Source organism: Dama dama, chromosome 13 (assembly GCF_033118175.1).
Source record: "Dama dama isolate Ldn47 chromosome 13, ASM3311817v1, whole genome shotgun sequence".
Lineage (NCBI taxonomy): Eukaryota > Metazoa > Chordata > Mammalia > Artiodactyla > Cervidae > Dama > Dama dama.
In genome coordinates this window covers 76,396,208-76,423,934 of record NC_083693.1, presented here as the reverse complement: position 1 = coordinate 76,423,934, position 27,727 = coordinate 76,396,208, and the positions used below count along the sequence as shown (strand labels likewise).

At 61.6% G+C, this 27,727-nt stretch overlaps 3 protein-coding genes across 4 annotated transcripts; 1 reads left to right on the top strand and 2 right to left on the bottom strand.

Annotated features, from left to right (window-relative positions):
• Nucleotides 1–3,751: 3,751 nt before the first annotated feature.
• On the bottom strand, nucleotides 3,752–7,298 carry TMEM121 (transmembrane protein 121). The gene is made up of 2 exons (XM_061159747.1): nucleotides 7,253–7,298; nucleotides 3,752–5,206 (listed from the first exon to the last, which is right to left on the bottom strand). Exon 2 carries the CDS (start codon nucleotides 5,050–5,052, stop codon nucleotides 4,096–4,098), a length of 957 nt encoding a protein of 318 aa, XP_061015730.1. The 5' UTR covers nucleotides 5,053–5,206; nucleotides 7,253–7,298; the 3' UTR covers nucleotides 3,752–4,095.
• LOC133068072 (basic proline-rich protein-like) lies at nucleotides 5,051–7,651 on the top strand. Its single transcript, XM_061159138.1, has 5 exons — nucleotides 5,051–5,233; nucleotides 5,280–5,702; nucleotides 5,795–6,056; nucleotides 6,179–6,322; nucleotides 6,678–7,651. Exons 1-5 carry the CDS (start codon nucleotides 5,051–5,053, stop codon nucleotides 7,649–7,651), a joined length of 1,986 nt encoding a protein of 661 aa, XP_061015121.1.
• Nucleotides 7,652–12,945: 5,294 nt separating this feature from the next.
• Nucleotides 12,946–27,110, bottom strand: TEDC1 (tubulin epsilon and delta complex 1). 2 transcript variants are annotated; one of them, XM_061159576.1, is made up of 9 exons: nucleotides 26,967–27,110; nucleotides 26,791–26,869; nucleotides 26,299–26,501; nucleotides 25,865–26,020; nucleotides 24,933–25,031; nucleotides 22,657–22,743; nucleotides 21,784–21,972; nucleotides 21,092–21,226; nucleotides 12,946–20,363 (listed from the first exon to the last, which is right to left on the bottom strand). In XM_061159576.1, exons 1-9 carry the CDS (start codon nucleotides 27,108–27,110, stop codon nucleotides 20,337–20,339), a joined length of 1,119 nt encoding a protein of 372 aa, XP_061015559.1. In that variant the 3' UTR covers nucleotides 12,946–20,336. The 2 variants fall into 2 exon arrangements, with proteins under 2 accessions (XP_061015559.1, XP_061015558.1); XM_061159575.1 differs by having other exon boundaries at nucleotides 12,946–21,226.
• Between the last annotated feature and the right edge of the window lie 617 nt (nucleotides 27,111–27,727).

The window sequence follows — 27,727 nt, the reverse complement described above, 5'->3', positions numbered from 1 at the left end:
AGAGCGGGCAGACCAGTGAGACCCCGCCCCGCCCCGCCCCGGCCCCAGCTCTGGACCACGTCCTGCCCTCACCCCAGTAAAGAACAAGCTCGCCGCTGCGGGGAGCGAGCGAGGGAGCCTGTTAACTTGCCCTCTCTCCCGGCGGCAGCAGGGGCCCCAGTAAAGCCTCCCCTGAATCTCCTGTCTGGCCTCTGGTCAATTTCTATCGTCGAACAAGGCCAGGAACTGCGGGCTGGGGCGGGGGAGTAGAGGGAGAGGGGGCGTCGCATTCCCTCTAGGTTCAGCCCCACCCGCGCCTCTCCAGCGGGACTCAGGGAGGAGCCACGGGCCGGGAGCGGGTGTCTGCGTCCCGGGGGCGGGCAGACCAGCCGCCTGGACAGCCTCCAGACTCGCGTGGGAGCATCACCAGCGTCCACGTCGCCCAACCGCGGTCCCCTCCGGCTCCACGTCTCTCTGGGGGGACGCGGATGAGTCCACGGCGAGGCCGGCACGCCTTCCTCCGTGACCCATCGCCGGGAAGGAGGGGGTGGAGCCCAGGTTGAGCACGGGGCTGAGGAGAGGCACAGGCGTCACCGTGACGGGTAGCTGCCGGCAAACCCAGCAGGCTTCTTCCTCAGCGGACCTGACCTGCCCGCCGGCCTCCTGCTCCCCAGCGGCCTACCCACCTCCTCCCTGCCCACCTGTGACTCGTGATTTTGTGTCACCTGCCTCCTTCTCCTCGGACGCCACACTCCTGGACCTCGGGACTCAGACTGAACGGCGCCACGGCCCTCTGGCCTCCAGGCCACAGGTCACGGGGCCTCTCGGCTTCCAGGGGCTCAGAGGTCTCCTGCCGGGTGTCCCCCTGCCGGCTGTCTCTCTGCAGACCCCTGACTAACAGGCTCTCCTCCCCACAGACCCCTGACTCACACGCCCCTCCTCCCTGGCCCCTGGGCACCCGTGTGCCCTGCTGACCCCTGCCCCGGGCAGCGCCCAGCCTGATTGGGGGTCTTCCCCTCCATCTTTCTCTGATGACGCGGCAGTCACCCGGCTTTTGCCACCAGTTAAGCTGCCTTCCCTTCAGTCTCGAGAGGCCGGTGACTCCAGAGTGTCCGGCCCCACCATCAGCCAGAGGCCCCAGAGGGCGGCCGGTGACAGCGTCCTGACCGGCCGGGGGTGCTGGGCAAGCCTCTCCCTAGCCCACCATGGAGCCCATGGGGTCGCCAGGGCGTCGCTGCACGCAGGACTCTGATACGGTGAGGTGCAGGTCGTACTCAGTGTGAGGGGCTTCAGTGTTGCCAACGTGGGCTTTCACTATTAATACATGAGACTGTTTTCCTACAGAAGAATGAACATGCTGTGGAACAAGACAGGTCAGGAGTCGCAGCTTCTTCGTCCTGAGGGAGGAGCTGCGTCTGTGGGGCGGCCGACCCTGCCTGGGCCCCATGGCAGGTGAGGCCCGGCTGCCCCTCTGCTCTTGCAAGAGGAAGGGGCCCGCGGGGGCCCCTCACACCGGGAGAGGAGAGGATGCCCTAGGCTTGAAGCCAAGAGCCTTGCCTTCTGCCAGCACCCAGGACTGATGAGGCAGGGACCACGCTCCTGAGGCCAGCCTCAGAACACAGCTGTCCCAGACCCAGTTCTGGACTCGGGCCCCTGCGGGACACCCCTGGCGACACGCGGAGGCTCGCAAGGGGAGCCCCACCCTGCCTGCCCCAGCTCGGACGCTGCTTCTGAGGTGATGTGAGGCTCGCTGCTGCTGTGGTCCTTGGACCGCCCGGGAAGCATCGGTAGCGCCCCGAGATGGGGAACATGGTGGGACGATGTGTCCTCAAGGCCGCGGGCTCTCCGTCCCCAGACGCACGCTGACACCAAGCCCCCCGGAGGAGGCCAGGCTAGGCCTGCCTCAGAGGTGGCGCCTGGCTCCCCGGGGCCTCAGCCAGGGCTGGAGCCGCCCTGTGAGCACGGGGGCAGGCCCAGGACCTCAGGGCCTCACTCATGGGTGCAGGAGACACGCAGTAGGCCCAGGTGAGCTCCTAGACGCTGGCAGGGCAGCCCGCCAGCACCCGGGGATGGGGGTCTCCCTGGCTTGGAAGGCTCAAGTTCGCAGAGGCCAGCCCGGGCCTTCTCTGACCCTCGCCCTTGTGGGCACAGGCCTGGGGGAGGAGCTGTGAGGGGTGCACCTGCCCTGGCCTGGAGGAGGGCCCGAGGGGCAGAAATGGGGGCACCTGGACACGCCCTCCCAGGCCCAGGCCCCTGGCCGCCCTCAGCCCCGCCTCCCCAGGACTCGGCGGCACCCGGGGTCCCTTCCATGCCCCTCGCTCCTGACCTCACTCAAGAGGAGCCTCCGCCCAGTCTCCCGACACCATCGTGCAGAGTTGACTGTGGCCTCCTAGCTGCCCCAACCGTGTCCCCACTCGCCCCTCCACCCAGCCGACCTCTGGACCCCTGGTCACAGGCCCTTCCCCGCCCCCACCGCGAGTCCAGGGGACCCCCCCAGCCCGGGCCTTGTCCAGCCCCATGTCCCCTTCTAAGACGGATCCAGGATCCTCTCCACGTGGGGGGCCTCATACAAAATTCTTGGTTTCCCCCAAAACTCCTGCGTGACCGTCCACCGTGCCAGTGCCTGTCTTAGTAGATGTGCCCCCACTTCTGGTTGAGCCCCCATCCCCCAGGGCCACCCAGGGTCCCCATGCAGTGACCCCAGCCCTCACCCCCAACTTGGAGCAGGTCTGGTGGGGCTGCCACTCTTGGAGCCAGAGCCCGCCATGCCCCCGCCAGGCCCCACCGCCTCAGAGCCCGCCAAGCTCCTCCCAGGCCTGTCCCACCCAGGCCTCAGCGCGGGCTCCAAACCTGCTCTGAGGAAGGCCTCCTAGCGTGGACCCCTCCGGACAGGCCCCGTGGCCTGGCCGCGTCCACAGGGACAGTCTGCCTGGCTCAGCATCAGGGCCTGCTCGGGGCCAGCAGGGCGTGGATACTCCATGAGGACCTGTGAGCTGATGAGTGAGGGACGGTCAGCTGGCCGGCGCTGCGGTCACTTCTGGCCTCCAGAAGCCACCTCAGGAAGCCAGGAAAGGTCTGCAAGACCTCCTCAAACAGGCTGTCCACAGCCTCACCAAGCCCCAGACAAAGGGCCCCTCCCCAGAAGCTACGAGACCCTCCCAGGCCTTCTGGGTGCCCAGAGTCACATCTCAGGTGCGAGGGCCTGGGCAGAGCCGCAGAGAGCCCTGCAGATGGGCTTCTCCCCGTGGGCTGTCCAGACAGACCAGCCGGCAAGGCGGCCGCTCTGCGCCTCTGGGCTCTGAGCCCTGGGCCCCGGGTGCCGCCAGCTTCCCAGGCATCCGGGCTCCACTCCCCTGACCCGGGCCGCAGGGAGCCTGGCCGGGGCCGGGTTCCATCTGGCATCCGTCTGTCCTGGCCAGGGAGAGCCCCCACGGTGTCAGGGAAACCTGGGCAAGGGACACTTTTGGGCTGGGGTGGGGGGGGGGGCGGCAGGGACAGGGCCAGCATCTTGGGAGGGCATCTCGGGGAGGGGCGTTGGGGTAGGGATGGGGTCACGGAGGCTGGAGGGTCTGTCTCAGAATGCCTGAGCAATGGTGGCCGCGCAGGGGCTGGGGGAGGCCCCTGGGAGGAGGCCTGGGAAGGACACAGGCCCCACCCCGCCATCACTCCCGCACACCCCGTCCCGCCCACGCCCCTCCCCGGCTATCAGAGACTGGACGCATCAAACAGGCAGAGCACAGCCACCTTACATACAAAACTGTAAACACGAGTCTTTAAAATGACAGAGGCCTCCTCGGTCCCAAACGCTGAACCAGAGGCCCCCACCGTGGGACCCCAAGGGACCAGACCTCGGCCCACTCTGTCCTCCCTTGCCACCCAGACCCCCCGTGGGTGGAGGCGGGACCCTCCCCGCTCCAGCTCGGGCCGCACACACTGGCCCAGCGCCGGGGAGAGCGGGAGGAGCCGGGGCTGAGGTCCGTGGTCCGAGGGATCCCTGAGATGAAGGCGCGGCCGCAGGCCCCGCGGGTAGGGGCGCTCTCCGCACCCGACCCCACCCCATCCCATGCAAACGGCGCGCGCCTGCCGCCACGCGTCTCGGAGTCCGGGGGGCCTCGGTCACGTGTCCAGGGCGTCGCGCGTGGGCGAGGGGCCGCGGGGGCGGCCCGGGGGGCCGTGCAGCGGCGGGGGCGGCGGCACCGAGTTGCGCTGCGGGGCGGGCGGCTGCAGCTCCAGCGCCAGCGCGGGCGGCGGGAAGTCGCGCACCTGGCGTCGGTACTCCAGGAAGGTGCAGGCCTTGGTGGCCAGCGCCACCACGTTCTTGCCCACGAAGATGGCGGAGACGCGGCTGTCGCGGAAAAGAGCCATGTTGGCGGCGCGCGCCAGCACCGCCACCACGTTGACGGTAGCGAGGCTGAGCACCGGATAGAGCATCATCTTCTGCGGCGCGATGTGCTCGCCCTGCATGCTGACCTCGCTGAGCGCCACGCACGGCAGCACCAGCAGCAGCATGTAGCAGTAGAAGAAGGTGAGGCCCTCGGCCCACAGGGGCAGCCCGCTGCGCGGCGGCTCCCACAGGCTGGCCTGCATGTCCAGCAGGTCCAGCAGGTCCAGCGCCACCCAGAAGAGGCGGCCGCGCAGGTCCTCGCGCTTCCGGAAGGTGCGCACGTACTCCATGCGGTCGAGCGCCACCAGCAGCAGGAAGAGGCCGGGCACGCACACCGACAGCAGCAGCGTCAGCGCCTTGCGCGCCACCGGGTCGGCCGCGCCGCGCCGCGCAGCCTTGTAGTTTTGGAAGATGAAGTAGAGCTTGATCTCCAGCACGAAGATGTAGAGGAACCAGAGGATCATGGCGTAGCCGCGCTTGGCCGTGCGCACCTCGGCGCCCACCCACACGGCCACATAGCGCAGCACCAGCAGGAAGCACACGTCGCCCACCAGCACGATGATGCACACGCCGATCTTACGCGGGCCCTGGTTCTGCTCCACCAGGTACGCGTCCATGACCGCCATGCTGCCCATGATCACCAGCGTAGTGAGGCACACGTGGCGCCGGTCCGGGGGAGGCAGCACCATGGTCGGCCGCCTGGGCCCCGACCTGGGCGCGCGCGGTCCCACGCGAGGCGGGACGAGGCCCTGCGGCGGCGGCGGCGCTCAGCCCTCGGGCATGGCGCGGGGCCTGTCCAGCCGACCCGAGGGCGCCGCTGCTCCGGGCCGGCGAGCTCGGAATCTGGGGAGATCAGAGCAGACGGGGTCAGTACGCAGAGCGAGCGGCCGTTCCCCACCCCCACCCCCACCCCCAGCGCGCTTCCCCCGAGGGGGTCCTGTCCGCGCCCCGGGCCGGGCTCTGCCGCACGCGCGCGCACGAGGGGCCGCGCGCCGGGCCCAGGCCTCCAGGGGGCGCCACCGCCGCACCTGAGGCCGGGGCCGCGTTCCCGCCGAAGCCAAGGAGGGGCGAGGACGGAAGCGGCTGCTCCCCGCCGCGCGCGGCCCCGACGGCCCGAGGGTTTGTCCCGCCCGCTCCAGCGGCCCGCGCCGCTCGCCCGGGGTCCCGTCCCGCGGCCGTTCCCGCTCGGGCGGCCTCGCTCGCGGCGCCGCACCGGGCGGGACGCGGGCCTGCGCCCTCGGCTCGGCGAGAAACGAAGGCGCGAGGAGCCGGGGCTCTGGGCAGGTTCTCCGATCCAGGACTGAGAGTCATCCAGGCCCCGGATGACTCCATCCCCAAAGTCCCTCCGCGCCCCACTGCCTCGGCCTCGCAGCCCCACCTTTCCTCCCTGCGTCCGCAGACTCGGTCTTGCCTCTGGCCCACTGTCCACAGGGCACGTGGCCCATTCTCTTCCGCCCTGCGCGCACCGTGGCTCCCTACTGCGCTGGCAGCAACTCCTGCCCTCTGCACTCCCCCAGCCCCATGCCAGCTCGTCCTGCTCACCACGAAGGGGTGGGCCCCAGTCGCTCCCTGCCCCCGAGCCTTGGGGGCAATCTTAGGAAGCCTCTTCTGCTACCGCCCGCCTGGGCCACAAGCCCCTACGCCCCTCTCACACCCCTGGCCCTGGCTGTCACGGCCCCACACCAGGCTGTGGGTCAGCACCCCTGTGCCCGCTGACACCCTGAGGAAAGACGGAGGGCCCCGGCCTCATCCACCCAAAAGTCACTTGAGGCTCACTTCTAGCCGGGCTCCCCACCCCTCTGCTCTCCCCCACAGCACCCCTGGCCCCAGAGCTCTGTTTACTGCCCTGTCTAGACAAAGACATAAAATTTAATGTCACCCGCGACTGTGGAGCCAGTGCTCGGCCTGCCCTGGTGACACCACAGCCCCCACGGCCTGGGGAAGAAGGCCCCCTTCCAAGTGGGCACCTCCAGCCCTGGTCTCATCCCAGCTGCTCCCCACCTGGCACCCACCTCCCAGGGTCTCCGCCACCACACCCAGGACCCCACCACTCTGAGTGTGGACGCCTGGAGTAGAAGATGCCTTGGAAGGGTCATCCGTCTAGCCCCTGCGCCCACAATTCCGTGAGCTCCTGCCCTCCATCACACACACACCCCTTCTTCACCGACCCCCGAGTGGACACACTTGACCCACGAAGCTCCCCCTCCTGTGGCTGCAGCAGCGGCCTGGGAATCTCCTTCATCCCAGCCCTTGGCCCGGCCAACGAGCCAAACGGCTGCTGCACCGCGCACCCCACCTCCCATCCACTCCACAGCGTTTCCGCTCCCTCGGGCGCTCATCAGACCTGGGCCGGGGCCGCAGGGGCCAGACAGACTCTGTCCCGATCGGCGCTCGCACATGGAGCCCCAGCCCCTGCCCCGAAAGGCTGGAGCCAGGGCCTGGCCGCCCTCCCCCCACAGCGGCCGGGCCTCTCCCTGGGGACCGGCCCCAGGCCCTGCTGCCCCCGCCGTCCTGAGCCCAGCCCGGGGCCTCCTGCTCGGCTGCCCGGACCTCACAGACTCCGGTGCCTCTGGGCGCCTCGCTGCCCGCCTCTTCCCTGGCGCCTTGCACGCACCCCTCAGTGCCCACAAGGAGTGGCAAGGGGAGAGGAGAAGGCGGCCCTCCCGCAGCCCGATCGGACGGAGGCCGGTGAAGGGGTTGGGCCGCTCCTGGCAGGCTGCGTCTCGGCTCCTCGGTCCGCTCCGCCCGCTCCCCCCAACAGGGCCTGGTCCAGGCAGTCCGGCCGCCAGGCCTCACCCCTGCAGCGCTGCCCCTGCACCCTGCCGCCCCTGCGGCCGGGCACTCGGGGCTCACCAGGGCGCCCTGCCCGCGCGCCCTGCCCGCACCTACCCGCCGCCGGCCAGATGTTGCGCGCGCGGGGCCTGGCCCCACGGAGCCTGTCTGCGCGCCCGCCGAGGCCGCGCTCTCCTCGGCTCCGCGGCGCCCCCCGCCCGCGCGCGCCCCGCCCCCGGCCCGAGGCCCCGCCCCACGCTCCCGGCCGCCCGCGCCCGCAGGACCCGGACTGGGGTCCCCGCGCCCCCACCCCCTCAGCGGCGCCGGTTGCCAGGGCGACAGCGCTGCGAGGCAGCGGCGCCCGGGACCGCGGCACTAGGAAGCCGGTCGCCCCAGGGCTCCATGCGCTGCCCGGGAAGCCTCTCCACCGGCGTCACTCGGCAACCCGAGAGAGACTCGGGCGCCCTGAAATTCTGCGGCAGCCCACACCCAGGCCGCCGACCAGGGCTACTCTGATCGCCGGCAACAGGCGGTCTTACCGCGGAGCTGGCCCCGAGGCGGGCCCGGGTGGCCGCCGCCCATCTGCAAGGGGCCCCATGGGGCCTCGTTTGCGGACATAGTGCCGCCTCCCAGAGACCCTGGGCCCTGGGTTCCTCCAATTTCCTCTCCCCAGTCCTCATCTGAGGCCAGAGAACAGGAGCAGTGGGCAGCCATCGGGGAGCATGCTAAAGTTTGGAGGCTCAGGCCGCTTTCCACCCACCGGAGTACCCTCCCCCCCCGCCGGCCCTCACTGAGCACCGCCCCCAACATCGCAGCCACGTCCACCCCGGGACGGCGGTTGGGTGCGCACCCGCTGCCTGCCTGCTGCCTCTGACGGAGGAGAGCAGATCAGAAGGTGAAAGGACCCCCTGGGTCCCCCGCACCTGTCTGCTCGCACCCAGGCCCGGGAAGTGCCTGGTCCCACACAGGTGGCTGAATCTCTGCAGATGATGGGCACGGATGATGTGCCCTTCCCCAGCACCAGGCCCCCAGGGGCGCCCTGGAGCCAGCAAGCCCTCCTGGGCCGACCCTGAGAAGCATGAGGGAGACGCTGAGATGCTCTGGAGCTGAGCTCTCAGGATGGTTGACTGCCGGATACCAGCACCCGCAGCCACTCATACACTGGCTCTCACTGGCGGAAGTGCAGTCAGGGCCTCAAAGATGCCTCTGTGCCCAGGGAGGGGCCCCAGATCCCCGATGATAGTTTACCTTCCCCAGGAAGGTCTCCAGGGACCAGGGGCCCGGGTACCAAGGCCACTTCCTGTAGCATGGAGGTGCAGGTTCTGACTGGTCAGCGGGCACCACCAGCAACCCCGTGGCAGACCCACCCGGGCTGGCTGGGGAGGTAGAGGAGGCCAGGGCTGGGTGCCCTGAGCCCACACCTCCCACCGCCATCCGCCCTCGAGGCGGGGCTGCCGGCCAGGCCTCCCTGCCCACCTCCCGTCTCCCTCTGCCCTCCCCACTTACCCAGGGGCTGCTGGGAAAGTCCAGTCTTTACCCCAGGTCTGCATGCCTGAGTCAGTGCTCTGCACGCCACGCACCCCTCACTGCCCCAGCACCCAGCTCTTGCCTCCCAATCCCCCATCTGTGTGTCCACACCCTGCCCACCCCCACCACCCCACCCCCCTCCCCAGCCAGGCCCAGAACACTTGGGACGCATGCCGACTCCCTCAGGATGACGTGATTAAATCATAGGCCTTGAGATCTGGGATCATCCCAGATTGCCAGGGCAGGCGTCGTCATCACCAGCCTCCTTGTGGGAGGGAGGTGGGGTTCCAGGGTCAGAGAGATCTGAAGAGGCTACAGCCAGCTTGGAAGGTGCAGGGAGTGGCCAGGAGCCAAGAAATACAGGCGCCTCTAGAAGCTGGAAAGGCACAGAAACCACTCTCCTCTAGAGCATCTGGATTTTAGCCCAGTGAGACTGCAGAACTGTAAGACTGAATATGTGCTGCGTTCATCTGTGGCAACTTGTCACAGCAGCAGTGGGTTACTAATACAACTGCCGACCTAAAATCTGACTTTACTCAGAGACAGAGTTTGCTGTAGCAGGCTTACTAAAGGAGGCACTCGGGGCAAAGAAACGAATCCCAGATATGAGATCAGGGAGGCAGGAGGGAAAGCTGAGCGCAAGACGCAGGAAATCCACGGGGCAATCTTAACACAGACTATTACAGTAGTGATGATAATGCTTAGCAGGGCCTCCCTGGAGGTCCAGTGGCTGAGACTCTGTGCTCCCACTGCAGGGGGCCTGGGTTCCACCCCTTCGTGCTGCAGGAAAGACCGAAGATGCCGCATGCTGCAACGAAGACCTGCCGAAGCCAAATAAATATTTTTTAAAAACATAAAAATGTAAACTGGGACTGCCCTGGCAGTCCAGTGGTTGAGACCTCACCTTCCAATGTAGGGGATGCACATTTGATCCCTGGTCAAGGAGCTGAAGTCCCACAAGCCACTTGTCTGAAAACACAAAACTTAAAAACAAGCAATGTTGTAACAAATTCAACAAAGCCTCTTTAAAAAAAAAAAGTGGACTGAGGCACATTAAAAAAAATTACAGGTGCTTAGGAATGATACTGTTTTAGAAAACATGAAGATAAAATACAAACCAACAATGGCCTGTGAAGTAAGAGTGAAATGCAGAGGGCTACCTGTAGTGAGTTAAGACGGCGCTTGGCAGCTTCTTGCTGCAGAGTGAAAGGAACACAAGCAGACCTAGTGCTCACACCCGTGGGAAGAAACCATGGAACTTTTCTCCCTAATCAGCCCATGGACAAGAAAGGGGGGGGGGGGGGGGGAATAGAACAGCTGCAGAAATTAGAAAACTTCTAAAGACAGCAGGTTTACAAACTAATTTATCAGTAATTACATTAGATGCAAATGGATTAAACATTCCCATGGAAAGACTAAGATGATCAGTCTTTTGTTTTTCTTTTTAAATCAAAATACATCCTGTTTACAAGGAACACATATAAATCATGAGCGTATGGATGGGGAAGGACTGATCGTGCAAATATGCACTGAAGAAGGGTGGTGTGTGGCATCGCCACGGGGGTCTCCGGGGTGGATGCTCCCCAGGAGACCATTTCTGGAGCGAGGCGTGATGACGTGTCCAGGTGGATTGTCAGGGTGCCTGCAGTTCTCGCTCCAGCGGTCCAGAATACAATGCATGTACGCACACACACACTCACTTTGGTAAAGAAAAGCCAAAGGTGGTGAGACAGGAAGAGCTGCCCAGGCGAGACCAAGGAGTCATGTATGTGTGTGGTCTTTTTCTTTCACGTCTCCTGGGTTCCCGTTTCGGGTGAGATGGAGTAACTCGGCCGACCTGGCCCCTCCCCGCCAATGCACCTGCAGGGAGAAGGTTGTGCAGGAGGCACCGAGGCCTCTGAAGACAGAGCAAAACGGGCGGGGGCGGGGGGACCAGGACGGGAAGCACAGCCTGGTGGTGAGTTTCAGGGTCTTCCTTCTGTGTCCCTGGGCTGGCCTCCACCTGCGCCAGGGGGCTCCGGGAGGGAGAGGAGAGGGATGGGGAGGGGTGGCTCTGTTTGCTGGTTTGGGGCCCCTGGGCAGTCCCACCTCTCCGCAGGCTGCAGTCACTGCAGCAGGCCTCACAGGCACCTCTTTAGGGGGAGGTCCCTCTTCTCCAGTCAGAGGAGACAGGGTCCAGAGGGTGGGGCCCACTTGCCTTGAGGGGAGGGGGAGAGCCAGGACTTTTCTGTCTCAAGATGCAGGCTCAGTCTGGGGGAGTGTACAGGAGGGTGAGGTGAGTAAGGCCCCAGACTTCTGCCAGAGGACTGGAAAGCGGAGCCCCAGGCAGCCAGAAAGTGACAGAGACAAGCCAGAGAAGGGGCTCCAGAGAGCAACCATGCGTTTATGACTTCTGGGCTCAGCCCCAAGCTGTGTATGTCACACCAAGTCCCAGAACTGAGCCGCAGGACACAGCGTTGCCCAGGTCCCGCACCAGTCACTTAGCAGTGCCCACAGAGGACAGAATTCACACAACACTGCAACGGCTTTGAAAGCAGAACTGACGTTGACACCGCTATCCACACAAGGCTATTTGGAATGTGCAGCTTGAACCCAACTGGGTTGATTGTGTGCTAAAACAAAAATGTCACCATTCTCAATGGAATTTAAATAAAACCAGATATTTATGAAATAATGTTTAAATATGCAGGATACAATCCAACATTACTCTGCATATGAAGAACCAGGGAAAATCCAGCCAACCCACAAGGGGAAAGAAAATCCAATGTCATCATGTCATAAAAATCCTCATCAAAATATTAGCAAATAGAATTAAGCAACAGTATTAGCAAATAGAATCAAGCAACATAAAAAAACAAAACCACAACCACATGAAGATTACCTCAGAAAAACAAGCCTGGTTCCACATGGGAAAATAAATCAGTATGATCCACTGTATTAACAGTCTAAAGACGAAATCACATGAGCATATAAATTCATATAAAGAAACCATTTGACAGAATTCAGTATCCACTCATGATAAATACTCTTAGCAAACTAGAAACAGGAAAATCGTTACTAAATATAGTAAAGGACGTCTCAGAGAGAGAGAAAAAAAACAAATCTACAGCTAATGTGATAGTTAATTCTGAAGGACTGGGTGTTTAAGATCAGAAACAAGGCAAAGATGTCCCCTGTATCCACTATTCACTATTGGCTAGCAGTCCTAGCCAATGCAATAAAATAAGAAAAATAAATGACATACATAATAGAAAGTAAGAAGACTCTATTCATGCATGCATGCGTGAGTGTGTGCTAAGTCGCTTCAGTTATGTCCGATTCTTTGTGACCGCATGGACTGTGGCCCATCAGGCTTCTCTGTCCATGGGAATCTTCAGGCAAGAATATTAGAATGGGTTGTCATGACCTTCTGCAGGGGATCTTCCCAACCCAGGGATCCAACCCACATCTTTTTTGTCTCCTGCATTGGCAGGGAGGTTCTTGACCACTGAGCTACCTGGGAAACACCCTCTCTATTCATAGATGATAATAAAGTCTATATAGAAAATTCCAAATGTTCTACTTAAAAATATCTGAGTACAAATAAGTGAGCTTAGCAAGGCTGTAGGATACAAGGTCAAAACAACTTCAATTCTGCTTCTACAAGAAGCAAACAAGTGAAAACCAAAAATTTTAGAGGAATAACACTTTAGCTCCCCTCAAAATTAAATACTTTGATATAAATCTAACAAAACATGTATAGGATCTGTGTGCTGAAAATTGCAAAATGCTGATGAAAGAAATCAAGAACTAAATAAATAGAAAACTGTGTTCATGAGGTAGAAGATGCAATGTAGTTAAGATGCCAGTTCTCCTCCAAAATGACCTACTGATATAATGCAACTCCAATCAAAATCCATGGAGGAAATTGTGTAGACACAGACAAAGTCACCCTAAAATTTATATAGAAATGTAAATATATATAGACAGTAGCCAAGACAATTCTGGGAAAGAAGGGGAGAAGTTGGAGGATTCTCACTAACCAATTTTAAGACTTATTGTAGGGGACTTCTCTGGTGGCCCAGTGGCTAACACACTACTCCCAATGCAAGGGGCCCAGGTTCAATCCTTGGTCAGAGAACTAAATCCCACATGCTGCAACTAAGACCTAGGGAAGCCAAATAAATAACTTTTTTAAAAAAAGACATTATAAATCTGAAGTAATCAAAACAGTTGGTATTGTCAAAGGATAAGCGCGTAGATCTATATGAACAAACTGGAGTCCAGAAATATACCCACACCAGTGTGGTCGACTTTTTAATCAGGCTTATTATAATTCACATACTATTCAATTCACACATTTGAAGTTTACAATTCAAGGTTTTTTAGTATATTCACACATGTCATAATCTTAGAACATTTTCATCACCCCCAAAAAGAAGCCCCAGACTTAGCAATCAATCCCCAATTATTTCCCAAACTCTAGGCAACCACTAATCTATTCCTTAGCTTTGCCTATTCTGGACATTTCATGCTAATAAAATCATACAGTGTGGTCTTTTGTGACTTAATTTACAAAGCAAATGAGTCTGTCATTACTTTAGTCTTTTTTATTGACAAGTAACCTTCCATTATTTACTCCAGATTTTATTATTTTTCAGTTGAACATTTATGTTGTTCCCACTTTTTGGTTATAAATAATATTGCAATGGACACTTTATACAATATTTTTTCTGAACAAGATTTTATGTGGACCTGTGTCTTCATTTCTTTTGAGTGTATACCTAGGAGTGGAATTGCTGGGTCATGATGTAACTCCATGTTTAACAATTTGAGGAATTGCTGTTTTTCAGACTGCTTTACATTCTCACCAGCAATATATAAGGGTTCCAATTTCTTCACATTTTCCCCAGTGATTGCTCCCTGTCAGTATTTTTTATCACAGCCGCCCTATGGGTGACGGAGTATCTATCTCCTCATAGTTGGAGCTGCCTTTTCCATTGTGGCTCATGATGCTGGGCACCCCATCATGTGCTTACTGCTCCAGTGTGTATCTTCTTTGGAGAAACATCTCTTCAAACCCGCTGCCCATTTCCCACTGTGCTGTGGTGCTGTTACTGTTGAGCTGTAGGAGGGACTTCCTTCTGTGTTTTGGATACAAGTCTCTCGAAAGTGGCAGATACCTGTCAGCAGCCTGGGGAAGGTCCTTTCCACCCCTGCTTTGCTGACGCGACCAGTAAGCTCTAACTAAGGTGTGAAGGTGATTCGACAGAGAAGGGATAGAATTTTCACTAACTGGACATTCATACGCCAAAAAAAAAAAAAAAAAAACTTTAAACTAGCCTAATATCTAACACAAAAATTAACACAAAGTGGTTAGTATGTCTAAATGTAAAAACTATAAATTTGCAGAAGGAAACATAAAGGGAAATCTTCATGACCTGGGACTGGTAAAAAAAAAAAAACAAAAACGTGACACCAAAAGCACAGCCCACGAGAGATAAAGTGATGACCTGGACCTCATCAAAATCAAAAACCTTTACTCGGTAAAAGTCAAGTTCAGGACTTCCCCGGCCCAGTGGTTAAGACTCCACATTCCCAGGCCTTCCCTGGTGGTCTAGTGGTTAAGGATCCACCTGCCAATGCAGGGGTAATGGGTTTGATCCCTGGTCTGGGAAGATCCCACATGCCACAGGGCAACTAAGCCCAACTGCCACAAACTACTGAGCCCACGTGCCTAGAGCCCATGCTCCACAACAGAGAGGTCCACCATGCAATGAGACGCCTGCAGGTCGCAACAGAGGCGCTCCTGCGTGCCACAGCCAGAAGACGCTTGTGCACAGCAGTGAAGATCCAGTGCAGCCAAATAAATAAATCTTAAAAAAAAAAAAAGACTCCACACTCCCAGTGCAGGGGGCACAGGTTCAATCCCTGGTCAAGGAACTAACAGCCTGAGTGCTGTTACTAAGCACTGTTACAGTGTGACTAAGAACAAAGTTTCAAGGCATAATTAATTCCTACCTTAATAAGTTATTCCAAAAAATAGACGGCAGAGGCTATGCTGAGGCCAACGTAACCTTGATTCCAAAGTATAGTAAGGGAAATACAAAGAAAAAAGAGAAGAAAGTCAGTCATATGCCCATTTCCCCTCGAGTATTGATATAAATGTTCTAAATAAAATTATACCTAACCAAAACCAACTGCATATTTAAATGTTAACAGCATCGTGATCAAACAGGACTTCTCACAGGAATGCAAGGGTGGTTTGACTTTGGAAAGGGTGCTGAAGTATTAATATAATGTAATTTGTCATGATAAAGGAGAAAATCATATGACTGACTGTCTTAATTAATGAAGATAAAGCATTTGATAGTTATGATTCTAAAAAGGCTCTTAGGAAAATAAGAGTGAAAGAAACTTTCTAAAAGTTGTAAAAAGTTATGTACCAGAAGAGCAGAGACGCACTGTTCTTCACGGGGAAGCCTTAGATGTGTGCCCTTGAAGACTAAGAACAGGACCACCATGCTGACTGGTAAGCGTTAGCAAGATGGCCACAGTGAAGCTGCCGTCACCACGGGATCTTTCTACACCAGCAACCGCAGACAGCGCATCTCTTCATTTAGAACCTCTACTGGTTCTGCTCCTAAGGGTGAACCCTGACGAAGCACGGGGTGCTGAAACCGGCATGGTACTGGTGCCTGAGCTGCCCGGTGGAAGAGAAGGGGGCTGAGTGTGGAGAAGCTGACAGCACAGATCCAGGACAGGGCATGCTTGTGTGCAGACAGTATTGGAAACTGACTCACTGCATGCAAGAGACCTGGACTCCTTCCTGATTCCACACACAGGGGTGAACTCTGGATGGAATGAAGCAAAAACTGACAGAAGGAAATGCGGAGAACATGACACGAGACAGAAGCACGTCTTCAAATGCTGACTATAAAAAGCAAGAGGCAAAAACATAATTCAATTAAAACAAAATTTAAATTTTCTATTCAACAAAGGGAAACCATGAGCAAATTTTTAGCCAACGACAGAATGGAAAGTGAAAGTGAAAGTCGCTCAGTCATGTCCGACTCTTTGTGACCCTGTCCAAACAGTCCATGGAATTCTCCAGGCCAGAATACTGGAGTGGGTAGCCTTTCCCTTCTCCAAGGGATCTTCCCAACCCAGGGATTGAACTAGAGTCTCCTGTATTGCAGGCAGATTCTTTATCAACTAAGCTATGAGGGGGACAGAATGGAGAAGATATCTATAATGTGTAAAACCAATGAGGTATTCATATCTCAAATTTTCAAGGAACTCCTGCAAACCAATTTTTGAGAGTCAGCAAACATCAGGCAAAAATCCACATGGATCAATTAATTCAGGTGGCAGCATTCGATCTGAAAATAAATGGTTAGGATAGCATAAAAAAGAATGAAATAATGCCACTTTTAGCAACATGGGTGGACCTAGACATTATAACACTAAGAGAAGTAAGTCACAAAGAGAAAGAGAAATATTAATATTATTTATCATTTACAGATGGAAACTAAAAAATGATACAGATGAATTTATTTACAAAACAGAAATAGACTCAGGACTTCCTTGGTGGTCGAGTGGTTGGGAGTCTGATTGCCAGTGCAAGGGACGGGGGTGCGATCCCTGGTCTGGGAGGATTCCACATGCTGCCGAGCAGCTAAGCCCGTAAGCCACAACTACTGAAGCCCGTGAGCCTAGAGCCTGTGCTCCAGGAGAAAAGCCGCTGCAGTGAGAAGCCAGAGCACCGCACAAAAGGCCAGCCCCCGCCACAACTAGAGGGAGCCTGAACAGAGCAGCGAAGGCCCAGTGCAGCCAAAAGTCATTAATCTATTAATTTAAAAAAAAGTAGAAACAGACTCACAGACATAGAAAAAAAAAAAAAAAAACTTATGGTTACAGAAGGGGAAACGGGGCAGGGAAGAATCAATCGGGAATGTGGGATTGAGACCCCCTGGAGGAGGAAACAGCAACCCTCTCCAGTCCTCTTGCCTGGAGAATCCCAAGGACAGAGGAGCCTGGGGCCACAGAGTCAGACACAGCAGAGCGACTTAACATTTTCACTTTCATGGTATTAAAGACACAGTATAGTAAACGTGAGACAGATAGGCAACAAAGACTTAGGGAAAGACACAGGGAAATACAGTCAATATCTCGTGGGAAAAAAAGCGAAGTCGCACAGTCGTGTCCGACTCTTTGCGACCACATAGACTGTAGCCTACCAGGCTCCTCCACCCATGGAATTTTCCAGGCAAGAGTACTGGAGTAGGTTGCCATTTCCTTCTCCAGGGAATCTTCCCGACCCAGATATCAAACCCAGGTCTCCCACGTTGCAGGCAGACACTTTACCAACTGAGCCACCTGGGAAGCCATGGAAAAGAATCTGAAATATATATATATATAATTGAATCATTTTGCTATATACCCAAAACTAACAGTATTGTAAATCTACTATATTTCAATTTTTAAAAAGTGATTTTGTGTTCACGTTCAATCGTGTCCAACTCTTTTTGCGACCCCATGGACTGTAGCCCGCCAGGCTCCTCTGTCCCTGGGAGTCTCCAAGCAAGAACACTGGAGTAGGTTGCCGTTCCCTTCTCCAGGGGATCTTCCCCACCCAGGGGTTGAACCTGTGTCTCCAGTGTCTCCTGCACTGGCAGGCAGATTAAGATGGCAAATTCAGTGATGTGTTTTTTACAATTTAAAAATGTCCCTAAGTGGGAAGGGGAGAGACGGGACTTGTAAACAAAGACTGGAAGAGGGAATGCCCTGCTGGCCAAGTGCATGAGACTGCACACTCCCAGTGCAGGGGGACCGATGCGGCCCCTCGCTGGGATCTCCGGTCCCACACACCACAACCAAGCCCCGGAGCCCCAACCAGACGGCCGCAGTGAAGACACAGTACCACCAAAAAGAGAGAGAGAGGCTCTAAGAGGAAAAACGACTTTCCAGAGGAGCCACCAGCGGACATGCCCCACGGCCAAGAGAGCAACAGACCCCAGGCGCCAGCCTGACCTCACCCACCCCTCACTGAGCCCCAGACCCTCCCCACCCGGGGGCACAGGGGCTGTTCAGAACCAAGACGGGACCTGGCCCTAGACAGGGTACCCCTGCCAGAGACACGAGAGCCTGCAGTCCGTGCCCCTCTCATGCAGCCTCCCCGGAAGCACCCCGTTTCCTGACCCCCCTCCTGGACAGGACACACAGCACTCCGTCCTCCCCCCGGTCCCCCCACCCCCGCCCTCACCCCGGGCAGGCCTGCTCTGACTACCGCTGTTGCCTCGGGCCTCCCCACCCCGCACGGCACGCCCCCGCCCCTTATGCAGGTTCGTCTGGGTGTCCGCTCTCCCCCGGGCACCGGGGGTGGCCCCAGGGCAGGCACACGGGCACCGCGGCGGTCCTGGCTGCCGGACAAGTGGAGAGTCAGCCCAGCCCCAAGGGGAGAGCCGGGTGCCCGGCCGCACTCGGCAGCCAGGACCCAGCTGAGGCCCCAGAGCTCACAGGCACCTCGTGGGCAGCGGCCACGCCCACAGGGAGGACACGGGTGGCCAGGTGGGCCCCGCCGGCAGGGACTGTCTCCTACATGCCGCTCTGAGATGCTCCTGCCCACCCGCACCTGGACTTCAGTGGGACCCGGGGACACCCTCAGGCCACAGGGAAGGGCATCTGGGGGCCTGTGGTCCTGACTAGCCAGCCACGTCCCCAGGCCAAGGTCAGGCCAAGGTCGACCAGTGTGAATAAGGCGAGGGAGGGGGCCAGTAGACAGGGAGGCCCAGCGCCCGGAGGACCACGGAGACAGAGCGGCGGGGGTGAGAGTCTGGGCGCAGGGGGCCCCCGGGCCCCCGCCCTGCCTTCTGAGGCCCTGCCTTCTGAGGCCCTGCCCTCTGGGGTGAGTGGGACCCCAGAGCCGCACGTCCCCAAGGTCACACGCACGTGATCAGTGCCTTTTTTTGGCTGCATCACGCGAGGATCTTAGGTCCTCGACCAGGGGTAGAACCAGCCCATCCTGCGGCAGAAGCACAGGGTCTTCACGGCAGGACCCCAGGGAGGCCCCGCGGGTGCAAGCCCCCCCTGCCCGGGTCGTGGCTGTTCTTCTTGAGGGTCTCCTGCGTGTCTTCTGCAGCGTGCTTGTTTTCTAGGAGTCGGACCTTTGGACCCTGGACCCCAGGCCTCGGCAGGGGGCCTGCTGCCATGACCCTCGCTCCCTGCCTCTCCCCTTGGTGACTGTGGGATGCCCACCTCGAAAGACGTGCCTGAGGGGGCCTTGGGGGGGCGCGGTTCGAATCCAGGCACCCCGCCCCCCTCACCCACAGGCGGCCCTGCCCATCGTCCCTGGTTACAGCGAAGGCGACTGTCTGGTCATTCGTCTGATCACCTGTTTCCTCTCCTCTGGGGCCCCTGGACAGACAGCTCCATCCGCTCCACTCCAACCTTGACACAGGCAGGTGTCACGAGCTGCAGCTCCGGCTTCTTTCAGTGACCAGGCCTCCGCCTCCATGCCATGACTCCCCACTGAGTGGGGCGTGGCGTGCCCGCCTCCTGCAGGGCTGTGTCTGCGGGTGGAGCAGCCAGTTCGGCTCCAGGGTACACGTGGGCCTGCGCTGCCCCACGCGGGGCCAGGGGTGGCGGGCAGGGTCTGAGCCCTGGGGTCAGGCCTGTGAACCTGTCACGTCACACGCAGAAGGGGACTCTGGTGGCCGGCAGACCAGGGGGAGTGCAGATGTGGAGAAGCAGCGAAGAATCAGAGAAGGAGCCCGTGAGGTCTGAGGCCCAGGGCAGACTCTCCAGGGCCTCCTGCCTGCCCACTGGACCTCAGCCCCCCGGAGTGGCCGGATCGGAACCACACTCACTTATTACAGCAGCAGGAGGAGCCCGACCCCAGGGGCCCTGCCGCCCACCAGCCTGGCCTCTCAGGCTGGTCCACCTCGTGTTTCAGGATCAGCGCCCCGAGTCCCACGGACACACGGGGCTTCTGACTGAACTGTACTGGGCCAGAGGGTCAGCGGGGGAGTGACAGCCCCAAGGCACTGAGTTTCCACTTGCGTTTTTAAAGCTCAGGTTCCCAAAGGCCGTGGCCCTCACGGCCCTAGGGAGTCCACAGGAGGCAGGAAGTCCTTCTGTGGACTTGTTCCCATCCAGCAGGCAGGAGGGCGGTGGCAGGAAGACGAGAAGTGGCCTCAACACCCGAGGCGGAAGGCCTGGGTCAGGTACCTGGACCCCAACTGCAGGCGGCAGGGAGCCACGGCCTTGGCAGGAGGGCTCCAGCCGGGGAGGGGGTGCAGAGAACCTAGGGGCCGGCCATGGGGTAGGGTCAGACAGGCGGTCCTCACGGGGGCGTCTGCTCGCCGCTGCCGGGTCTGGCCGATGCGCCAGAGGCCAGTGCAGAGGCGCCATGGGTGTGCCCCCACCTCTGACAAAGGCCTGGACCAGCTGGTGCCCCCAGGCGTGGGGGATGTGCCAATGAGAACATACTCTGGGGGGCCCGGGATCCAGGGCCTGAGCCAACCAGCGGCAGGTCGAGGTCAAGCGCGCAGGGAGAGGGCAGCCTGGACCAGGAGGCCGAGCCTCGGCTGTGCCCACGGGGGTGGGGCGTGGGCGCGAGAAACCAGTCTCCCAGGACGGGGACAGGCCAGCTCTGACAGGGCTGGCGGGACATCCACAGACAGATGACTCTTTGTCAAGCTGGGCCCCGCTCCCTTGCGGCCTAGAAAACAAAGCCCCTCTGTCTGCACTGGCCTCCCTCCCGGGCCCCTGGGCACCACCCCCAGGGACAGAGCAGAGCCCCCACCCAGGGCTCTGATCACACACGTCCCAGGCACAGGCTGGCCCCAGTGGGGTGTGCAGGGGCGCCCAGCGTGTGCTGCCCGACACCCACCCCGCGCTGCAGGCCTGCCCATCTGTCCAGCACCTGGGGAGCCCCAGGCCAGCCCCGCCTCGCCAGCCTGCCCAGGGGCACTCCCCGGGCCTGAGGGGTGCCCCCTTCCCCGGACAGAGGCCAGCTGGAGCCTCGGCTCTGCCAACAGGCCTCCACGGCATTCCTCCGAGTCCTCACCAAGGCCTGATGCCCATGGCACCACTGTGGGCTGTCACAACCTCCTCGGGGGCACAGCCCGGGCCTGCCCCAGGCCTGGAGGGAGCAGGCACGCTCTGCCCAAGGTGGGGCCCGGGGCCCAGAGCCTGCGCCGCTAAGGATGGATCCCGCCCATTCAAGGCCCAGCCCGGACATGGGGGCGCCTGCGGCACTCAGCGTGTGGGCGGCGGGACCCAGATGAGGCCGGGCCGCGCTCCCGCCAGCCTGGCCAGCTCCTGCTGACACTGGCCCTGCAGCTGGCGCAGCATCGCCTCCAGGCAGGCCTCCCGGGCCCTGAGCGCCTCCGTCGCCTCGGTGGCCCACAGGCCCGGGCCGCCAGGCACCCTGGCCTCGGTCCTCACCAGCCGGCGGGGTCCGTGGGGCCGGGCCTGGTCCTTGCCCTGCTCCCAGGCCCGCTGCAAGGCTGCTAGGTCCTGCGCCACGGCCGCCTGCAGGGCCCGCCTCGCGGCTCTCCACTCGGGCCCGTGGCCACCAACCTGCACAGGAGACGGCGGCAAGTAAGCCAAGGGCGCCCCGTCCACCAGGACATGGCCCCGGGCCCCTTGGCTCTCACTGAGCCTGACCCCCGCCCCCAGCCCCGCAGCAGCCCCTCCCGTTGCCTAGACGTCACTTCTCCCAGGGCGGGAGGACTCCCCAAGTTGGCACCAAGGCCCGGCCCCTCCAGGCTCTCACCCTCATCGAGTGCTGGGTGCTGAGCCCCAAGCTGGGGGTGCTAGGCCCTGGGACACGGCCCGCAGCCTGACCACCTCCACAGCCCCGAGCCCTCAGGACCACTCTGCCTCGGGCCCAGCTTCGCCCCGAGGTGTGGAGGGGGAGTGGGCCTGGCTGCTGCCTGTAGGCTGAGTCCCGGGGGCCTGCTCAGAGCCCAGGGCGCAGCCCCAGGAAGCCCACCCCCAGCCCCACCCAGCACTCCAACAGGATGGCCAGGGTGGGGCACCGGGGAGTCTGGCAGGTGAGCCCACGTCTTCCAAACAGGGCAACCCTGGCGTGGAAGTCCACAGTCAAGTGGCCCAGGCCCGCAACCAGCTCTCACCGCAGCCTGCCAGGCGGCCCGCCGGGCCTCCACCGCCTCCCGCAGCTCCTCCTGCAGGGCCTGCAGCTCCTCCTGCAAGGCCTGCAGCTCCCGCACCGGCAGCCCCGCCGTTCCAGCCCCTGGCTCGGGGATCCTAGGCAGAAGCGTGGGCGGTGAGGCCTCCAGGGGGCAGGTGTCCAGGACTGTGTCCTGCAGGGAGAGACCTCAGTGAGAAGCAGGGTGGCAGGCCCGGGTCTCGATCACGGGCCGGGTTCCCCAGCCAGCGGGGAAGAGAGCAGGGCTCAGCTCCTTCCCCGAGGTCACAAAGGGGGCTAGACATCGACCTTCACCCCGGGGGGCCTGGAGGCCAGGGACGCACAGAGGCCAAACTTCCAGAAGGCTGAGACCCTCTGAGGAGTCTGGATCTCCCCAGGAGCTGGGAAGGGTGGAGATGGGACAGACAGATGTCTGAAAAGAACCCCACACTCGAAACCCAAGGCCCAGGTGAAAAACCAGCTTCAGGGTTGGGCAAGGTGGTGTCCCCGAGACCTCTCTTCTTGCCTGGAGAATGGGAAGACCCCCAAGGCCCAGAGCTGCCATGGCCAGGGCCGGGCAGGGATGGAAGGGGAGGGCGGGGCAGGTCAGGGCAGGGCAGGGGAGGGGAGGGCAGGAGAGGGGAGGGCAGGGGAGGGCAGGGCACGGGAGGGGAGGACAGGAGAGGGGAGGCCAGGGGAGAAGAGGGGAGGGCAGGGGAGGGGAGGGGAGGGGAGGGCAGGGGAGGGAAGGGGGGGAGGGGAGGGAAGGGGGGGAGGGCAGGGCACGGGAGGGGAGGGGAGGAGAGGGGAGGGCAGAGGAGGGGAGGGCCGGCGGGGGGGGGGGGGGGCGCCTCCTGACCATCCACCGCCAGAAGACCAGCTCCCGGTGCCGCCACTCCAGGGCTGCCTCCAGCCGCGCGTTCTCCGTCTCCAGCCGCTGCAGCAGCTGCAACGCGAGACCCGCAGGTCAGAGCCGAGCACAGGGCCCCGCTATCGCGCTCACCTCACTCCCACCTCCAAGCCTAGTACAGCAGGCCGACAGGCGGGGCGGGGCGGCCTCACCCCCAGCACCCCCAGGCCAAGCTCACCAGGCCCTCGACGACCCTGGGAGCCCCCATCCCCACCCCAACCATGGGTCCTGCAGGTGGGGGCTGAGTGCCGGTGCCCCTCACTGGGGACGCCACGCCACATCCCCGCTGACAGATGGTTGCACCCTGGAGGCTTTGGGCAGCTGGGCATCCTGGACAGCAGAGGCTTCTGGGCTCTGGGAGCCCCGCCCCTGTAACCCCCCTAAACTGGAAGGCAGGGCCGGGGCCCAGCTTGGAGAACACAGCCGCACGGCCCCCTGCGCCCCGCCCTGCCCCCAGGCGCGCTTGGGCCCAAGTGGCCCCTGTGCTGAGCCCCCGCCCACCTGCCCAGGCCGCCACCGCCTCTGGAAGCTGAAGGGGGTGAGGCTAAGCGTGGTCCACCCCAAGGGCCCACGGCAAGTGACAGACACATCAGCTTCTGCAGCCCCCCAGGACTCTGGTCCCCTGGGAAGGCCCAGGCCACTCCCTCTAGAAGAGAGCCCAGAATGTGATCTGGGGCCCAACAAGCAGCTGGAGCTGGCGTCGAGGCTGCCCTGCCGGCCTCCTCCCCCAGAGGCTGCGCGGAGCCCCAGGCCACGAGCATCTGCATGCCCACCAGGCCACCAGGGGCTGGACACCGCTGTCCAGACAGTGGGGGGGGAGGGGTGGCGGCCTCGAACACCAGGCCAAGGGCCCAGCCCAAAGCCAGTGGAGCAGGGCAGAGGCAGGCTTACCTGCAGTGAGAACTGCCCTGTGACCTGGGAGAGGGCTGTGGACCTGGGAGGGTGGAGCCATGTGCCCATACCACACACACACACACACACACACACACACGCACACACCCGCTGGCGAGTGAGAAAAGCAGCTTCATGAGTTCCCAAAAACAGTCCCGGGGGTGCCCATACCCCCACACACAGGCCATACAAAAGCAGATGGGGGACAAGGTACTAAGAGCGCAGTAACCACTCCACAGCGTGCCTGACCACTGATGGTAACCAGAGACCATTCCAGAAGCTTCTGGGACCCATCCCAAGAGCACAGGCCCTTCAAGTAGGCTGCTCCCAGCTTCTACCCACAGACCGTCTGGAAACCTTGGGAGGAAGTCAACGTCCCCCTCGGCCTGGCCACAACGCCGTTTTCAGTCCTGTGGCACCAACTTGCACCAGCACCCAGGCAGAGGGCGAGTGCCCCCCCGCCAGCACCCACGGAGGCTGGGGTCCCAGACAGCACCAGGCTGGGGCTGCCACAGTCACCATGCTCCCCCAACCAGGGGACCAGGGGCAGGAGGCCCAGGCCCCGCTGAGTCACCCCAAAAGGGGACCGAGCCAAGGGCATCTCAGTACACTCAGCTGCTGCCTCAGCACCTCAAGGGCCAAATACAGTTCCTGCCCACAGAGTCAGCCAGACAGCCGCCAGGAACGCCAGCCAGGTGGGTCCCAGGGCCACCCTGACCCCACATCAGGGAGCAGACCCCCAGGAGCACGGAGCACTACAGCCAAGACATGCTGGGTCCATCCTGAGCCTCAGTCATTCTGCCCGGCCAAGTGCCCCCAGGCCGGGCAGTGCCGGCCTCACTCTGGATGGCCAGAGTCCAGCACTCAAATCATGGCCACGAGCCTGTCCCAGGAGCCCCTGGCCACACGAGCCCCCAGGCAGGGCACAGTGTTGGAGGGGGCTCCTGAAAAGAAGGTCAGCAGAAAGAGGGCTGCTCCCAGCCCATCACCAGGTGATACCTGCACGGGCTCAAGGCACCCACAGCCGTCAGCCCAAACCCTGAGAGTCTTCCTTCATCCCAGCGTCCCTCTGCCACCACCACGGCTGGCTGCCAGCCACCTGACGCCTGTGCTCTCGCTGTGGCCCAGACCGTACCCAGCCACATACACACTCGTGGCGGCACTGGCAGGCCAGGGCGAAGAGAGGGACAGAGGTTGCGCCCATCCCCCACGCAAGCCAGATGGTGAGCTTGACGACCACCCACAGCCCACAGGCGATCCACTGCCTGGGTGTGCCACCCTCCCAGGCCCCTTCTCACCTTGGGCCACGCCCACCTCGGTCCCACCAGCCTCACCTGCCGGCCACCCTCGGGGTCTCTGAGCAGCTCCGCTTCGGTGACAGACAGGTGGCCAAGGCTGCGGTCACTGTGGCAGCCACGGGTGTGTGAGTGGATCTGAGACACAGCACAGGCCCCATGCTGAGCGTGCGGGCGCCCCGCAGCACCAGGCAAGGTACAGACCAGGAAAGGGGGTTCAGAGAGGGCCCGGCAAGGGAGACTCATCAGCACTGCTGAGGCTGGCTCGGGGCCCACCAGGAGGCCCTGCAGAGGGAGGAGCACCCCCATCCGGCTCCTGCACCCCTGTACCCTCCTCAGCTCATCAAGTGGCAGGCCTGGGCGGTGGCAGAAACAGCCCCGGACAGGCTCGGTGGTCCAGTGAGACCAATGGCAGGGACACACACTACCTGGGTCTGGGGGGCAGGGAGGTCAGCAGGGGGGCACATCCCACACAGCAGGAGTAGCTGGAACCCAGACAAGTTCCAGGAAAGGTGAGCGGAGCAAAAGATCCTCTGCCAGGGGTTCTAGCACCAAAGAGTCCTGTGCTGGAGGGAGCCCAGGCCACCCACCCAGTCACCTCTCAGCCCAGAACATGCCCTGGGCTGGTGGGGGGACCCCTGTGCCCCCACAGCTGAGCCCTACCAGCCTTCAGGACCCCCGAGAGAGCTGACCACTGCCTGTAGGCCCACACCCAGGAGATGGTGGGAGGACCAGGTGCCTTCCCCCACTGGCTTCCCTGATTCCCTGCCCCACAGACACCCAGCAGCACCTGCTCAAGTCCCCTCCTGGACAATCTGGAGCCCCAGCATCCCACCGTCGGGCCACCCTCAACCAGTTAGTCCCCAGCCAGGCACGGGAAGGCCCATATCCAGCCAAAGGCCGGCCCCATCCCGAGCTGGGAATGCTGGACAGGCCTGTGCGGCAGAGAGGCACTGCACGAGTGGCACTACCTTGCCCAGGAGGGCGCACTGCTCCTGCTGACCGGCCATCAGGTTTCGCCACCGGAGCCACAGCTTCCCCATCATCCACTGCAGGTGGCGGATGTCCACAGAGCCTTCTGCTTCCACACGGGGAGCAGGTGGGCCAGGGCTGGCCAGGGCCTCACACTGCAAAGGGAGCAATGGTCACACGCTGTCCCTGCACCCCATGCAGGGACGCCGAAAGGGAAAGGAGGTCCATGAGAGTGACCGCCACCAGGTCTGAGGGGTGCCAGGAAGAGTTGGGGACAGACCCTGTGGACACACCGGGCCCTGCCCTGCCTCCGTGTGCTCGCCCAGGCATTAAGGAGGGCAATGCTGACCCCCACAGGGCCGACTCCGCCGATCCAGCTCCCGCACCCCGGATTCCAGGCCGGGCTGGGCCCGGCTCACACTCCTGCACCCACCTCGCACACGGGCATCTCGTCGCCCAGCCTCACGTGGCTCTGGGTCAGCAGCCGCTCGGGCAGGGGCCCGCGGGCCAGGAGCCAGGCCAGGGCCAGCAGCAGCTCACGGCCACCCTGGGAGCCGTCGTCCTGGAGTTGCACCAGCGCCCGCCTCGGGTAGCCCTGGGAGTGCAGCACCGACTTCACCCAGCGGACTTGAGCCTCTGCGATAGGAGACGCCAGCTCAGGAAGGCCACCAACTGGAGGCGACAGTCCCCCAGACCCTAAGGAAGGGCCCCACCCGCGACCCCAGAGCAGAGAGCACACTCGGAAGGGTCCAGTAGGGATACGGGGACCTAGCCAGGAGGCGGGGAGGGGCAGGGTCACCACGGCGGGTCCGACGGGGAGGCGGGGCGGTGGGCGGGGCTCTGCAGAGGGCTGTCCCGTGAGTGGTTGGTGGGCGGGGCCCTGTGCGGTGGGCGGGGCCGGGGCGGGCCTGGCCGGAAGGCTTACCCAGGGCGAGCGAGACCGAGGCGCTGTCGGCGGACAGCGGCGAGAGCACACGGAAGAGCAGCCGCCAGAGCGCGGGGGCCTGCGGAGATCAAAGAGCGGCTGCCAGTGGAGCTGGCCACCTCCCCTCGTCCACCCACGGGCCCACCGCGCCCGGCTGCCTGCCCTGTTAGCCTCACCGCCTCCGGACGGTCAAACTTGGCGCGGCGGAAGATCTCGGGGCTGGGCGCGGCGGGCAGCGTCCGGCTCAACGCAGCGATGGCCTCGGGCAGAGCCCGGGCCGCGTCCGCCGGGTCGGGCCGGCGCCGCCGCCGCCTCCCCATGGAGCTTCCACTGGCCTCCCCCGGACCGCGCGCCGCCCGCGCGTCCAATCCCAGCGAACGCGGGTTTCCCGCGCCCAATCGCCGCGCAGATGCCGCCCCCGCTGAGCCCGCGCCCAATCGCCGCGCAGGTCCCGCCCCCGCTGGGCCCGCGCCCAATCACCGAGCAGGCTAGGGCACGCCTCCAGCTCCCGCCCAATGAGCGGCGCCTCCGACATTGGGTGCTGTCTGTGCTGCCCAGTGCGGAGGCACTTCCGGTGCGTCGAGCACCAATCGGCGTTGACAGCTCTGCGGGGCCCGCCTCCGCGACTCAAGAGCTGCAACCCTGACACGCCTTGGCTGGACCCCGCCATTCAGCCCCGCACCTCCCGTTGCTCCAAACGGCTGCCGGGCAACCACCGACGGCTGGGAGGGCAGTGCTGCCGGGCGCCAACATCCCCGGGAGCGATCCTCGGCCTCCTCGAGCCCTCTCGGGCCAGGCCGCTGCGGGCTCCCGGGTCCCCCTGCGCGCACCAGGCCGCAGACGTGGGGGCCGGCACCGGTGGACGTCCCTCGACCGATCAGCCCCGCGCCACGCGGGCGGGTGCTCCTCCCGACCGGCCGGCGACTCTCCCCTTCAA